General features: G+C 40.3%; 1 protein-coding gene across 1 annotated transcript; it reads right to left on the bottom strand.

The window, feature by feature from the left end:
• Positions 1–809: 809 nt before the first annotated feature.
• Positions 810–11,326, bottom strand: LOC129185698 (DEP domain-containing protein 1B-like). Its single transcript, XM_054783069.1, has 11 exons — positions 11,178–11,326; positions 10,072–10,337; positions 9,415–9,559; positions 8,970–9,097; positions 8,763–8,893; positions 8,640–8,687; positions 7,168–7,308; positions 6,898–7,064; positions 6,165–6,341; positions 4,235–4,417; positions 810–4,155 (listed from the first exon to the last, which is right to left on the bottom strand). The coding sequence occupies exons 1-11, from the start codon at positions 11,223–11,225 to the stop codon at positions 3,991–3,993; spliced, it is 1,599 nt and encodes a 532-aa protein (XP_054639044.1). The 5' UTR covers positions 11,226–11,326; the 3' UTR covers positions 810–3,990.
• Between the last annotated feature and the right edge of the window lie 4,106 nt (positions 11,327–15,432).

The following is a 15,432-nucleotide window of genomic DNA, read 5'->3' as shown; positions in this document are numbered from 1 at the left end:
AGCCTCGGGACTGTTCTCCCCGAATGTTATCAGCATGTAGGCTTTCCCACGAGGGCAAATTGCATCCCGTACCAAGTCTACAGCAACATGAAAGGTGCTTTGAAGGCTGTTCCAAGTCCCCATTTTGGAAACGCTAATGTCTCTTCTGTTGTTGTTGTTGCTTAAATTATTGGTATTAATCTTTCTTCTGTTCTTATTCATTTTCTTGTGTTTTTCTTTCTTTCTTTCTTTTGGGAGAATGAACAGAACAAGAATTTCATTGCATAGCAGAACTACCTGTTTTACTGTGCATATGACAATAAAACTCTGACTGATCTCCTGACTGTGTGGCCAACATGCTAACCACTCGGCCACCGTGCGGCCCGAGATTAAATAATAGATATACAAAATAAAAGCAATACATTTAAAATAGAATAAAACTTGTCGGTGCAGTACAAGGACATGGAGGACCCCAATGACTGGGTTGGCCTCGGACCCCAAATGACAAAATACACCCCTCCCTATGGGTTTTGGGAGTCACGTCTCGTAAGTGAAGTGAATAACTATATCATAATAATTGTGATGATAACAGGACAACCAGTGAAAAGTGTTACGTCTTAAACATGGAGACCTTCACACTCATCACGGGAATGAATGTAATCAATTTTAGGATATGATTTATTAAAAATGTTCTTTTGCTAAAGAAAACGGGTACCTTGAAATGCGTGCAACATTAGTAACAAAATAGACTAAAGAAAAACGAATAAATTGATTAAATTCAAGTCTAAACAACAACGATGGAATGAAATGAGATACACAGAGACAGTAAGTACAGTATTTCCTCTGCTGACGCAGTGCCATTTATTATTATTTTGAAAGGGGCCATTCATCCTCGAGTGGCACCTCATGTCCTCATGCTATATCTAAGCCATTACAAGACAAACAAAGCATTCCATTTCAAATGTACACCTAATGTTTCACTCTACAGCAGTCATTAAGTTCAAGTGTAACAGTTGTTCCAGTATTGGGACAATGATTTGAATGTATTAAACAAGAATAACATTAGCATTTATACAAAATAAGAACATATTTTAGACAAACTTAAAGTGAACCTGACAGACAGTACAGCAGTGATTAAAAATCATTTGCAGTTTTACGCACATACAAATATGGACCAATTAATTATGAACGTCTACTCGACACAATACGATATATAAAAAAGAAGTAAATAAAAAAAAAAGAAAAAAAAAGACAAATCTATTTAGTAGGGGTGTAACGATTCATCCATCCATATCGATCTAACATCGTTTAAAAGGTAATCAATCAATTGAATCGATACTAGGAAATAAAGCTTTGGATTTAAGCACGGCAGGCTTAATATGGATGTTTCTTTGTTTTAAGCACTTTTAAAACAAATGTCACAGCCTAAGTTATTGTATATTTTGTAGTACGTCTGTCCCTGCCAAGTGTCCGTGGGTCGCTCACAGCTTTTGTCTTGACTCAATGTTAGCAATGGGAACCAAAGGCACTAATTCCCAGTATGAAATTTGCTCTAACTTCTTTAATACTTGGGGGAGAGAAGTGAATGAGGTATCAAATGAAAGTTCAAGCCATGTTTTATCAGACAGAATTAATCACAGACTTGATTTTACATATTTCAAAATGTTGAGCACTGCAAAACCTCTTTCAGTGTTTTCTTGCTAGTTGCTGCACCGTTCTTTCAAATGGCTGCTCTGATCAGGAGGATTATCAGCACAAAAGTGTCTCTGCTGCCATCGGCCCGTACAGGCGAGAAAGTTTCAACACCTAATTGAAGATACCATACCACATTCATTTGCTGAGGAATTTGTTTAACGTCCCTTACCTTTTGGGTGCGAGGTGCGCAGGTTAGGATTGCACCATTTAAAGTAAATACTTCATCATGACAAGCTTTACCACCCTCTGTTCATCCTGATTTTGTATTGCATTTTTAACAGATTTTTTGTACTCATTGATGATTTATTCTTAAGTATGTCAGCATTATTGATCATTTATACCTCATTTCCGTTGTTTTTTTGTAAGGGAATCAAAGAAACTTCACCTGCACTGTCCAGTAGCCAGGTATTTATTTCACAGTCACACCAGTTACATTTTTGACTAAAAAGTTACTCAATTGATTTAAAGTTTAAATTAATTAATTTTGATTTAAAGTAGTGAATCGTTTCAGATCGTTCTAAATGAACCAATATCGTCCTTGAATCGTATCGGCAACCACGTATCGTGAAACGAATCCGATCGTTATTAAAACAAACCGTTACACCCCTAGTATTTAGTGCATGTGAGATAGGATATGTAAAGATGGTTTTAAGAGAACGTGTGGGGAAAATGGCTGATATTCAGCTTTGCTTGTATTGTCCCTCATTTCTATGATGTGCAAGTGAAATCATTTTACAGCTCATAATCACATTAATTTTTCAGAAAAGTGTAATTGAAATTATTTGTTATAACTACCAGCTGTAACACCCCTGATTTTAACAACATAAGATTAAATGGAAAACAAAAGAATAACAATAAATGCACCATTCCAATTCATTAAATCGTTTACGAGTTAATGGAAATGTATAAATGGTTATTGTACCTGTTTTAATTTTACTTTTTGAATGACATAATGTTTGGACTCAGTAACAGCTAAATATTTTTGAAATGCAAATACTTCACATTCGTATACTATTGAAATTTTACATCTTATAATTACATCTTAAAGTCTTAAAAAAGAAGGAATTCATTCAAAGAAACAGCAGTGAATCTTTTAGTGCTAGAAACTAAACTTATTTAAGTTTTTCAGTGAAATTCTAATTTCTTGTTAGCAGTTTTCAATACGGTACTCTACTAGTGGTTTCTATTAGCTTTTTGTTTCTACTTAATATCGGCCTTCTCCATCACCATTGTTAAACAGTATCTTTACCATTGACTCCTTAATACTGTACTTTTTTTGAGGAGGCCCAAGCTTACTTTCAGATATGTTCCGCCATAAGAAAGTGCTGAACCAAACACTTTTGTTGCCTCCCTCTTTCCGCCAATGGTGAGAAACAAACCATTTTGTTACCACACCACATTGAACTAAAACTAAAAATTACAGTCGTCCCTCGCCACTTTGCGGTTCGAACATCGCTCCCTCACTTCATCGCGTTTTTTCAAAATGAATTAAGAAATAATTGCTGGCTGCCCATGGCCTATTAGTCCAAAAATAGACAAGTCATATGTAGTATTCTGGTCACTAGGCATCAGTAATGTTACATTGATGAGACATCACCTTACAATGGATTACTTTACCTTGCACTGCATGGAGTCAGCCATGGATGCAAAGTGAAAAAAGTTCTCCCATTCAGTGTTGAAGTGGTACATTTTTTTGCTTCTTACTTTGTCCTTCCTCCCTACTCAGTTTCAAAACCTTTCTTAAGTTTAGAATAAATACATTGGAGGCTAAGTAGTTAGCTTGGTAGCTCGCTATGCTTAAAGCTCTCACGTCACTGCAGAGCATGCAGCAGCAGTACAAATGTACAGTACGTGTATGCCAGACACATGTCAGGCTGGCTGCTCTTCATACCAATCAAGTGACAAACGTCATAGTGAGGATGGATAATAGGCTGACGTCAATTTTTGTTTTCATGCCATTCGATCGACCCACATTATGTTCGAGATACTAATACCACAAGGAACTTTCCCAATGCTAACGTGTGAGTTATGTCTTATTATCGCTTATCATGTCTACTATATTAGATAATACCAGTGTAAAGGTGATTACAGGTGATTTTAAAGGTTTTCTGTGCTCTACGAAAACAGGGCTGGAACCAATTAACCGCGATAAACGAGGGACGACTGTATACTCAAATCTATGGAAAAGTTCCCTATATGTTGTCACTTTTGAAAAGCATACAGTATAATCACAAATTGGATTCTGCAACTTGGTGGAAACAGGGAAAACTCACCGGGCAAATCAGGAAACTTGTGAGGATATGAGCCAGGGGGCGTCTACGCCCTAAAACTCCAGCTTCTCTGAAACGGAGTAAAGGGTTTCTTGAGGTTGAAAAACATGAGATGAGGTTTGAGGCGAGTGGTTTTCTCAGGCATGACAGCAGCTCTGCTTTCCTCAGAGGGGAATCGATTACGGTAGATTTCTGGGTAAGACTTTTGGAACTGAAATGAAAGTGGGCGTATTGCAATGGCATCATTTTCATTGGCATACAGATGCTTCTTTGTTCACATGAGGGTGTACCTGTTTAAGCCTTTTCCTCTTATCCTTGGCAGGAAGTTCGTTGTCAGCGATCAGGCCTTCAAGCAGCTCCTGCAGCGGGGTTTGGGTGCCAATCACCTTCTGCTCTTCTGACTCCACCCTCCTGATCAGTTTACAAAAAGCTGGAGATGTGCTGAAGTCTGTGTCAGAACCTGCATATTTTATCTTGTGGGGAAAAACAAAAGCATACATGGTATCAGTGTCACAGATGTCTGCCTATGCATGATATCAGCACTAGGGACTTTTCCCAGAGATGTTTTTTTTTTCTTTAAATGAGTACTGTGATTGACTGGCAACCAGTTTAGGTTGTCATCCGGTCTTCATCTCCCCCTGATCAAGGGTAAGTGGTAGGGTTGTCCGATAACGGCCACCGATAATTATCGGCCCGATATTGGCATAAAAATGTGATATCAGCCAACATCGGTATCGTTTTTCTCTACATTGAAAGCCGATATAGAGCTTTTGGCCCCAACGTTGCAAAATTGGAACATTGCTGAATCATGTCGTTAATACTGTGCCGCTCACAAGCCTGTGAGAAATAAGCAACTCTTTATTTAGCAAGCAGAGTAACACCGGAGCTCACAATGAACTTACCAGCTCCGTAGAAATTGCTACACTACCAACAAATAATGCTAAATAATCAACAACTGTGTGAGCTCTAAACACGTAACTTAGCAGCCATTTACAACAACAGTACAGCAAAGCACGCTGGGAAACAGGAAGTGCTGTTGTCAAAACCATATACATAAACGCCGCATCAAGCGCTGAGCTTTACGCCAACGTTGCCGCCATATTGGATGGAGCAAGGCTGCGCTGTAAGTGAATGCAAATAAAGGTACTTTACTTTTACTTTGGCAGGAGCCAATCACAAGCTGTCATTGCACTCACAACGATCTTGTCAACCCATTAGAAATCGCAGGAGGTCATTATATATATAACAGTGTAACAATATAACAGTCTGACTCAGTGTCATCTAACAAAGAACGCTACTTAACGCTCAAAAGCTTTACCTGAGAAATATGCAAACATGTACCAATTCGAGTTTAAAATGGAAAAAAAAACCAAACTCTTTTAAAGTTTTCATAATGCATTGCGTCTGAGCAACACATTCAGTGGGGCGCTGCGATGACATGAGCCTCCCTCTGGGCTCCTCTGGTGGACAGTGGCAGCATTGCTGCACCATCCAAACATTCGCTGCTTGTCCTCCAATGAAATGCTTTGCTCAGATGAAATGCATTATTGGAAAGCTTTAAAATGTTATTTTTTTTCCATTTTAAACTCATATTGGAACATGCTTGTATATTTATTAGGTATTCCTTTTGAGTGTCAAGTTGCTGTGTGATGGGTTTAGTGTTCCTTGTATAATGACACCGTGAGTATTGAGTAGTGACCTCGTGCAATTTCCAGTGCGTTGACAAGCGCGTCGTGAGTTTGTTCACAGCTCAAGATTGGCTCCTGTCAAATAAAGAGTTGCCTGTGCCTCACGTACTTGTGCACGCCACAATATGCCATTTTATGACGTGGACATGTGCAGTTTATATATATGTACAAATCTGTTTTTTTCCTCTAAATTTAGTGGGTACAACTTAAACGCTGGAATTTACGGCAATCTAAATAAAGGGGAGAGGTGCTACTACAGTTAAGAGTGACATATACTGTATGGTTACAATGAGTAGTTGTGGAAACCATAGGAGGATAACAACATGAAGAAGTCAAGTAGTCTTTTTTTTTTTTCTTCAAGTACATAGCAACTGGAAGAAGAGAAAAACATAAAACAGAAGTTGTAGTACTGACACAAAGCTCTAACAATAACTCATATTGTTCCTGCAGACCAACTCTTCTTATTCACTTATTTGTATCCACTTATTATATATACACTACACACTATAATATAAATGACAATGACACACACCTGAACTCTTTTGAGGTAGGAAAGGTGCTCCTCCACTTGGCAACGCAGCTTGCCGGGCACTTGAAAGATTGTAGTGTGGTGTTCCATCATGAAAGTCACCAGTTTTGAGGCAAGCAGCTCATCCAAGTCCATCTCATCCACAGAGCCCAATACACAGTGAGAGAACGTCTGCACCATCTAGGCATAGACCAGCACAGGAAATACAAATATATGATCCAACCATGTAGCGTTAGTGCACCGGGATGCATTTCATCGTCATATAATTTGAGTTGTTGTTGTTGTTGTTTATTACCATATTTATAAGCACAATGTTTGTGGGAGGCTATAGGCCACTGCTGTTCTCTCTTCAATGTATAGTTACCACTTGGCAGCTGGTACTGCAATTCTGCAATTTAAATTCTGTACAGATATTGAAACCATAGTGATGAATACTTACTGAATACAGTCTGAAACAGTATTCAGTAAATTAGTGAATTTAAACATACATTGGTTGTTTTCTGTTGTTTTTTTTTTATCATGGTATCAAATAAGTATTGAGAATCATGGAAATTCACAGGTATTGGTATCGACTACTACTAATTCTGGTATTGTGACAACCCTACAGCAGACTATGGCCAACTAATTATAAGTTGTTATATCCCGCTAAAAAGCTATTTCTAAGGACCTCAAAATAAAAATAAAGCAGGAGCTACAATTATACGAAATGAATAATTGTTGGGAAAGAAATTCATACCAGCGTGCGCGTGGCAATAGTGTCATTGAGTGGAGGCAGTTGAGTGTTCTGGGAGACCCGCGCCATGAGTCTCATCAATAGTTGGAGACGCCTTCGATTGGGCGGCGGGAGTAAAAGCGTGCTGACTTGAAGAGCCTCTGTGGCTAAGTCTTGTTCTTTTAGCAAACCTGCCAGGACAACAGAGGAAAAGAAGAAGAAAAAATGAGGAAATAAGGTAAAAATTCATACCTGTGGAGATAAACACAAAAACTCAGGACGGAAAACACTCACTGAGTATGTTGACAAAGACTTCATATAGATGGAAAGTCAGCAGGGGTTCTTTGAGCCTCTGAAAGTAATCAGCTACCGTTTTCAGGACATCCCTCTCAAAACCTGTGTACACTGGCTGATTTGCTTCATTGTTGTTAGGCCCTGTAAAGGAGACAATCCCAATTTTACTGGTTAACAAAATACAGTACTGTATAAGTGCCTTAGGCCACCACTAAGTTTATATGTTTAATATTCTGTCACTGTAAAATAGTAAATCTTAGAACAGATGCAGGCCATAGAACCTTTTATCTTTTTAATCACTATGGCGGCCTGTGGGACACATCTAGCTCGCTCAAGCTTTCCATCTGGCCCTGAGAATATTACTGAATTCAAAGTCCTGCAAAAGATTGGGTATGGCCCCGCAATAGTGCTTTTTATAGTATATAGTGTCCTTTAAGTTCACTCAGCTTGCTTTACTGCAAGTGAGCTCTGTATCGACAGTGAAATCATATAGTCTTAAGATAACGAGAGGGGAACACAGACATAGAGATAATAGTTGGTTGAGAGCCAAATCAGATGAAAAGTTCGTTTTTCTTGCTTTTTCTGACTGCGGTTAAGAGCTGTGACCAAGTTGAGAATAAACCAAAAATACTGTGAATGTCTGGGTTCTTGTAACATTCATGTGCTTGCAGCTAACAGGCTGTTTATTATCTGCTTATTGATGGGCCGTGTGGGTTTGGATTCCAGTTGGTTCCAGATACGGATCTGATATTTGACGGGTGGGACGGTTCTGGAAGTATACTGTATAAGAGGGCCTGTGCTGGACTCTGAAGTAACAACTAACACCATCACAGAAAAGCGCAAGGTAAGCACAAGACTTGCACATCAACAAACATACAAATGACTATGGCTTTTCTCCTACAGCTTGACAGCCTTACAACTATGAAGCCTAAAATATCACTATCGCCCAGTGGCTTGCTGCAATACAGGGACTATCTGGTCTAATAGTCTGGGAACACTGATATCAAATAAAAAAATATATTACTGAGGACACCATACTGATTGTATTTCATCACATCCGGCCTCCACAGTGTCCGAGAAAAAAAAATCAGGCCCTCGAACAAATGTACGATGACTGGAACAGTCCATAAGTGTGCTCTCAACTGAGTGACGTTCTAGTTATTATATGGCCATTATAGCATTTCTAAACGAATTGTGCCATGACTTATTTATCGTGCTGCATTACTGTGCGTGTATCCCAAGTTAATTCAGAAATTCACTTAAACTTGAAAGAAAATGTACAGCCAGCATGTGAGCAAAAACCTGTATACAAAATGAACATCCTCATTGTTATTCAGAAGTAAATGTAAATGTAGAACTGTATTATTTTCTCCTAGTGAATTTTCTATATTCATTCACACTAACACAAAATCAGGCGGTGCTACCGCGTCTTTAAAATGAAAACACTGCATAAAAATAAAAAGTTCACTTACAGTTGGCCAAACATCTCATTGCTGATATCACCCAGTACGGCATGTCATCTGTAAGCGATAAAGACAACAGTCAAGTAATTCAACAACAAAAGCAAACTATTCCAGCAAGTGTTACACCATTACCTGCTTTGTTCTCCAACACAACAATGCCTGACTTATTGACGCTGAACACATTATGAACAATGTAACTGCCTTTCACGTGTGCTGGATTTAAAACACCCTCCAACGTTGTTAGGCCAAGCACACGCTGCAAACTAGAAGTAGAACACATGAATTAAAAAGCAAAAAACATTGCAGGTCATAATAATCACTTGACACACTATTACATACTGTGCAGCTGTCATTTTTTTCCAGATTTGGTCAACTTGCTTGGGAGTGATGGCTTTTCTCCGAATGAGCTTGCATTCATGCACATCTCCGATCGCTACACTGTGCCTTTTGTTCCAAAAATCTGAAGTCTGTTAAAAGGAGAGCGATAGAACAGTGCAGATCTTCTATATAAATCCAATCATTTGAACAATAATTTTATGCAACTGAACTAAACACTTTAAGACGTGTTTATATAACATTACTGCAATATATACTACTGTGATCAGTCTATTGTGTAAATCTAAAAAGGGTTAATCCTAGTCTTGACATATTTCTCTAGCGTTAATAATAATGAATTGGATTTACACAGCGCCTTTCTCGACACCTAAAGTGCTTTACAGTGAAACCCATTTCTCATTCACTCCACTCAAGTTTGCACGTTCTTCCAAACTTGAAGCAGTCTCACCATGCCAGCAGACTTCCCAGGCGCTGTGTTCTCCTGCTGTGGTAATTCTTCGTAGTCATCCCAGCGAATGAGTCTTGGCAGGTCAGTGTTGTCTCTCGCCAGAGGTCTTGATGGAAAAGACTTCAGGGGAGATAAAGTTGGGAATCTAAAAACAAGAGACAAGCTAGTCACTGAGATCGAAGTGGTCAAAAATAACCAAGTATCAAGCAAAATAAAATAAATCTGGTGTAAGCTATTTCCCTTGTGGCTCAATAAAGTCCATCTAGTAGTGTATCAAGTAGGGCTCTGCACAATAAACAAAATTGTTATAAATAGATTTTTGATTAGCTGTGTCCAGAAACTGTTTATTTCAACTTGTTTGTGGTCTAAAGAAGAAAATCCTAACTGTCAACTAGGTGGAGGTACTGTAAGGGGAGCACCGGTGTGCAAATATGAGACTCATTTGTGTTTTCAGTGTCTACTTTCTGCCCCATTGTGTGCAGCACTGCAGGTCAACCATAATGGTTCAAACTTCATTGATATAAAGTGTCCGGTACATACGGTACATAGAAAACGGAGCATTACTATCTTTGCAATGAGTTTTTGACACAGCTATTGTATTAGGTCAGTTTCCTTTTGTGCAAGTAATCATCGTCGGTGTACATAACCTACGCTTACCTGTACAAATGACCATTGTCTTCAAAATCCTCTGTTCCGTGGCGTCCCTTGACGTCTTCAACAACGTGGGCCTTGAGAAACTTCCTGAGCAGTTGTAAGGTCTGGTGGCGGGTCACCTCTGGGCCAAAGTTGCAGTTGTGCCGCAGAAGCTGGTGGAGATAATCCACAGCCTCGGAACCTGTGAATGTGCAATCGTAATAGCGGAAGTGCGCCCAGTGTCGTCTTAACGGCATGCCCCCACGGAAGAGATGAATGGTTTCATTCCACTGAAAAGCAGAATGGGGTGCAAGGATTAGGCGCTGCTGTTGTACAAATGTCATGCTAACAAAGTAACCAAGGCTACTAAAACTACAAAAGCAGAGATTCCCGTGCATTCATTCATTTGTGGCGGCCCAACACTAACTATTTTGAGCAGCCACAGATGCAACCCACCACCACAAATAGATTGCAATCCTGTGGGAAACACTGAAAAGCATGATGGATGCTGAATGGAGAAAAATATTGGATCGGAATTACATGATGTATCACATAAAACAAAAATTCCCTTATTCTGTTTTCAGTGTATGGTAATATGACTTATTTTCAAATACATTTTAAATGAGTATGTGGAAACAACATACTCTATACTACATGTGAACCTGCCAAACCTTTTTTTTTTTTCTGGAGAATTTCATCAGAGAATAGTTGATCTTTTCCACAAATAAAAGCAGAAGTATAGCATTGCATGTTGTGACAGACGCTTTTGAGGAAACAGCACCCAATAGATGACATGTTGTGACTATTAAAGTTAAAACAGGAGTTAGGTGCAGTAAATAGAAGGTTTATGAAGTTCAGAGCTTGAATAGGCTACAATATTCCAATCTCTTCAAGTTATTAACTAGTAAATTCATATTCTTTACTCATTCGTACGTTTAAAACATGAATACTACAGTACATTCACGTAAAACTACTTTATGTCCGAGCTTGAATATGCAGATACAACAAACACTCATTCACCCCAACTATTCTAACAATGCAAAGTAATACAAATAACCGACACATTTTTTTTTTATGCAAGGGTAATAACGTCATTATCCTGTCTCATTTTATTGTCTAATATTACTCACCAGCTTGGTCGCTCTGTATGGCCCTGCTCCGATAACTCGCCCTTCCATCCCAAAATGAAAAAAAATACTTTATTCCTTCAATAACATTGACATATGAGTAAGTTTTTACAAGTTTAACATGACGAGCCAAACTCCAGGAGAAACGTTGCTGCCAACTTTGAATCTCTTACGTCACGCCCACGGAAGAACGTGATTGGACGGAAAGTTGATCACGTGTCCACTGTATCGCTTTGACGATGTTGCTATGGTAACACTGCAAAGAGAAGTATGCACACAAGCAGAAAACTACAATAAAATAGGTTTCTTGGACAGTCGTCCAGTATAATTTGGACGTTACTGTTACTGGGTACAGAGTACCAAAGTGGAGGAGTGTATTTTTTGCCTTTTGAGAAAGTATTCACATTAGGGCAAAGCTGTGGCTGCACAGACAGAGTAGCAGTGTTTTAGTGCCCTCTGCAGGTCAAACTGTCGCTATGGCCAGGATATAGAGACTCAAACGTCATGAGCTACAATTACCACTTAGCAAGGAAAAGGCCAATCGTTCTGTGATTGCTTACCACATTACAACATTTTTTATTCAAATGTGCCCCCTCCAAGTTAATAAACCAAAAACGTGACCAAAACGTTTTTAAAAAAATCTTGTGCAGCATTTGCTGGCTGATGAGAGTGGTAGTTATTCCTTTCCACCTATTTTGCCTAGATAGGTGAGCATAACGCCCACTGTAGTTTGTGTTAAAAACAAAGAGGAAGTAGCCTGAGGCAGTGTAATGATGTCTAGCCCCAGTCTTTAATGTCTACACCCCCCAATTTGGTCGTCCAGAGCATACAGGCAAGCGTCCGCTGCAATGTGGTTTGGCAGTCGAGGTTGGGGGCCAGGGCGACTCAGCCTTTGTTAGTTGAATTAGTTTTTTAGGACATGTATCGTCATCTCTCTAGTGGTAAAACAGCATGAGCTTGTGAGTGGTGTAGAGTGGTTCCGAGTAGATATAGCCCTCAACCTCACCTCAACCCACAATTTGGGTTCCTGAACCAAACTCCTCAAGAGGGATTTCATCTGCTTGGGAAAGGCATCAAGCTGGTGTGGTCTTCGTACATATTAGATTTTTTTTCCCCCCCGGTGATCGAGAAGATTTTCCTGTGCTTTCGGGTCGGGGAACAAGCTTTGCTTGTGATTTGTGTCTATGCATCAAGAAGCAGTTCAGAGTTCCCAGTCTGCTTGGAGTCCCTCAGGAGGGTGCTGGACAGTCCCTACTGGGGATTCTGTCGTTTTACTGGGAGATTTCAAAGCCCATGATGGTAACGACATTGTGACCTGGGAGAAAAGGCCTCCTTGATCTGAATGCATATTATGTTATTGGACTTCTGTTAAAACCAGTTTGTCCATTGGAAACACCATGTTTTATTGTATGGATGCCTATACGTGCACCTGGCACCGAGACACCTTAATTCGCATTTCTATGATTGACTTTGTAGCCGTATCATCGGACCTGCGAGCACATGTCTTGGACATCACAAGTGAAGCGGGGGCTGAGCTCTCAACTCATCATCTGGTGATTTCGGTTGAAATAGATGGCAGGGGAGAATGCCGGACGGACCTGGCAGACCAAAGCGCATAGTGTGGATGTGCCAGCTTAGAAGAGATTTTGGCAACAGTTCAACACCTTAGAAAGGAGAAGCAGCGCTCTTCCCACACTGTTTACAGTGCAGACAGAAGCGGGCTGGCCTCAACTGGAGCAGGGGTGCCCATTATGTTGATCACGAGCTACTGCATTTTCCTTAGACACGCTTATCACCATGTCCAAAGTATCTGCGGTAGTCAGAAAAGGACATCCACCCAGAACACCTCAAGGCTCTGGATGTTGCAGAACTCTTGATAGTTGACACGTCTCTTCAACATTATTTGCAAGTTAGGGTCGGTGTGACTGGCTTGGGAGACTGAGGTGGTGGCCCCTCTTTTCAAGAAGAGGGACTGGAGGTTGTCTTCTGACTCTGCAGCCTCCTTCGGAAAGTCTGCTCCAGAGTGCTGGTAACGACAGTCCCCACGTTAGTCGAACCTCGGTCGTGGAACACTAGACCATGGCAAGGGTACTGATGCATGGGAGTTTTCCCAACAAAGCCACGTGTTTTGTGGACTTGAAATAGGCAGTCGACTGTGGCCCTCATAGAGTTCTGTCAGGGGTGCTCTCTTCTACAGTTTGCTGTGTAATCAAAGCAGGCGCTTGTTTCATTCATTCTTCATTGTTTCATTGCTGGGAGTAAGTTGAAGGCTGCCCTCCGTCACTCGTTTGGGTGGAGGACCCAGGCTACACCTCGGACACCCTGCAGGCCCCCACGGTGCAAATGGAGGAGATGGCTGGAGACAGCAAAGTCTCACCTTCCTTGAGACTGACTGAGACTGCTGTGGTTAGCTCAACCCAGGCTTGAATCTTAGCCCGAAACTCTCTCAGTCGAGTTTGCATGTTTTCCCCATGCTTGGTTGGGTTTCTTCCAAGTACTCAGGTTTCCTCCTACAGTCTAAAAACCATCCATTTATCAAAATAATGTACACCTTAAAAGGTGGGACAACAAGAGTGACAAATTATAAAACAACACAACTCCACATCATTAGCAATGTTTACAAGTCTCCACTTGATGGCAGCATTGTGACTGAGAAAATACCACCAACCTATATTTTTACACAGCTGAGCTGAAAAATCATCTACAGTATTGAAAATAGCTTGACTGTCTTTAATCAACAAAAATGGAAGTCTTTGGAGAACAAAATTATCCCAATATTAGTCCATTCTATTCACATCATATTTCACTGAATTTAAGATGGCCAAATTATGTATTTCTGAGATAAAGCAAATATTTGCACAAAGTAAAGTATGCATGCATTGTTGCCAGTGTGCAAACCTAAACAATGTTTGCACACTGGCAACAGTGCATGCGTACTTGTTCCACAATGGGATATGTGTAGCGTTTTGGGGCTGTATGGAATTGTTGATTGGAGAACGAGTTCTAAAAACGTTTTTTCACAATTAACCAATGTCTGTCAACAATGAAAAACCACAAAGGACATACAGGACATACTGTGACATTATATGTGTGGTGTACTACATTACTGGAGCATGCTTTTGTGTGACTGTTTTCAACAGTGGTCATCCACCCAGTCCAGGGCTCAAACCCGCGACCACACATCCCCAGCAAATGAGAGCTAATTCAAGCAGCGCTAGCCAGTGAGCCAAATGCCCCGGGCTGTCAACCCACTGTCCAGGGCTGTTTTTAGGGCATCGGGGAGTGGGGTTTACACAACGTACTATCGCACAGCACAACTAGCTGGTGTCCCTTACCTACTGTATATTTCTTTTGACAAAGCAATAACCAGAGAAATACCAGGGATTGTAAATGTATTTTTTTTCATGTTTGGTCAGTGAGCTGTTGTGCAAACTACATTGTTTGTACTAGTTGATTATACTGTGTATAAAAGAAGACATACATTTTTAAATGAACACAAAGTATTTTTTTTTTACTGGGCCACTTTAAACATTCTCACAATTTCTATGCAATCACCCAGCAACATAAATCCTATAAAGGAAGCGGTCTTTGATCCTTAAGGGGTGCTCGTTTATTTATTTCTTGTGGACTTGTTTTGGAAGAGTGGGCTTTGTTTTTCAAAGGTGAAATTCAGTGAAGAACAAACCCAGTGGAGTGTAATAAGAAAAACAAAAGGATATCTCTGCATAGCAAGCCAGAAGGTATAGAATGCCATTTGTGTTTCATTATTTATGGCGAAAGTATACATTTATTTTTTCCGAGTCATGTCCTTTCTCTGTGTGCTGGGAATTATGCACTGCCTGTAGTGGAGTTGTCAGGCTTCACTGCTCACTAAATCGGCAATTCTCCCCCAGCCGGGCATTGCTCTCAAGCACATCATACCCAGGCCCATTTTGATGACCTCATCACTGTTGTCACTCTGGTTCTAGATGGACCCCTCTGGGTAAAAGGGGTGTCATGGACGACTGCACTTCCCTATCTGGATGTCCATTGGCCAAGACAGCGGTGTCCCCGCCGCAGTGTTGCTGTGCACCGGATTATACTTGATGACTTCATCTTAATCACATTCTGCTTATTTTCTTTTATCTGCACACCGCCATGCCACATTGGCAGCAAAAACCTCCACAAGTGGGTGCACAAAAGCCTCTTTGAGCATTTGAGTGCAAGCACACACAAGTCTGAATTTGTTCAGCTTGAAGAGAAATAGTCTGAATGCCAC

This window comes from Dunckerocampus dactyliophorus, chromosome 7 (genome assembly GCF_027744805.1).
Source record: "Dunckerocampus dactyliophorus isolate RoL2022-P2 chromosome 7, RoL_Ddac_1.1, whole genome shotgun sequence".
NCBI classification, from domain to species: Eukaryota; Metazoa; Chordata; class Actinopteri; order Syngnathiformes; family Syngnathidae; genus Dunckerocampus; species Dunckerocampus dactyliophorus.
This window is presented reverse-complemented; position numbering and strand designations above follow the sequence as displayed.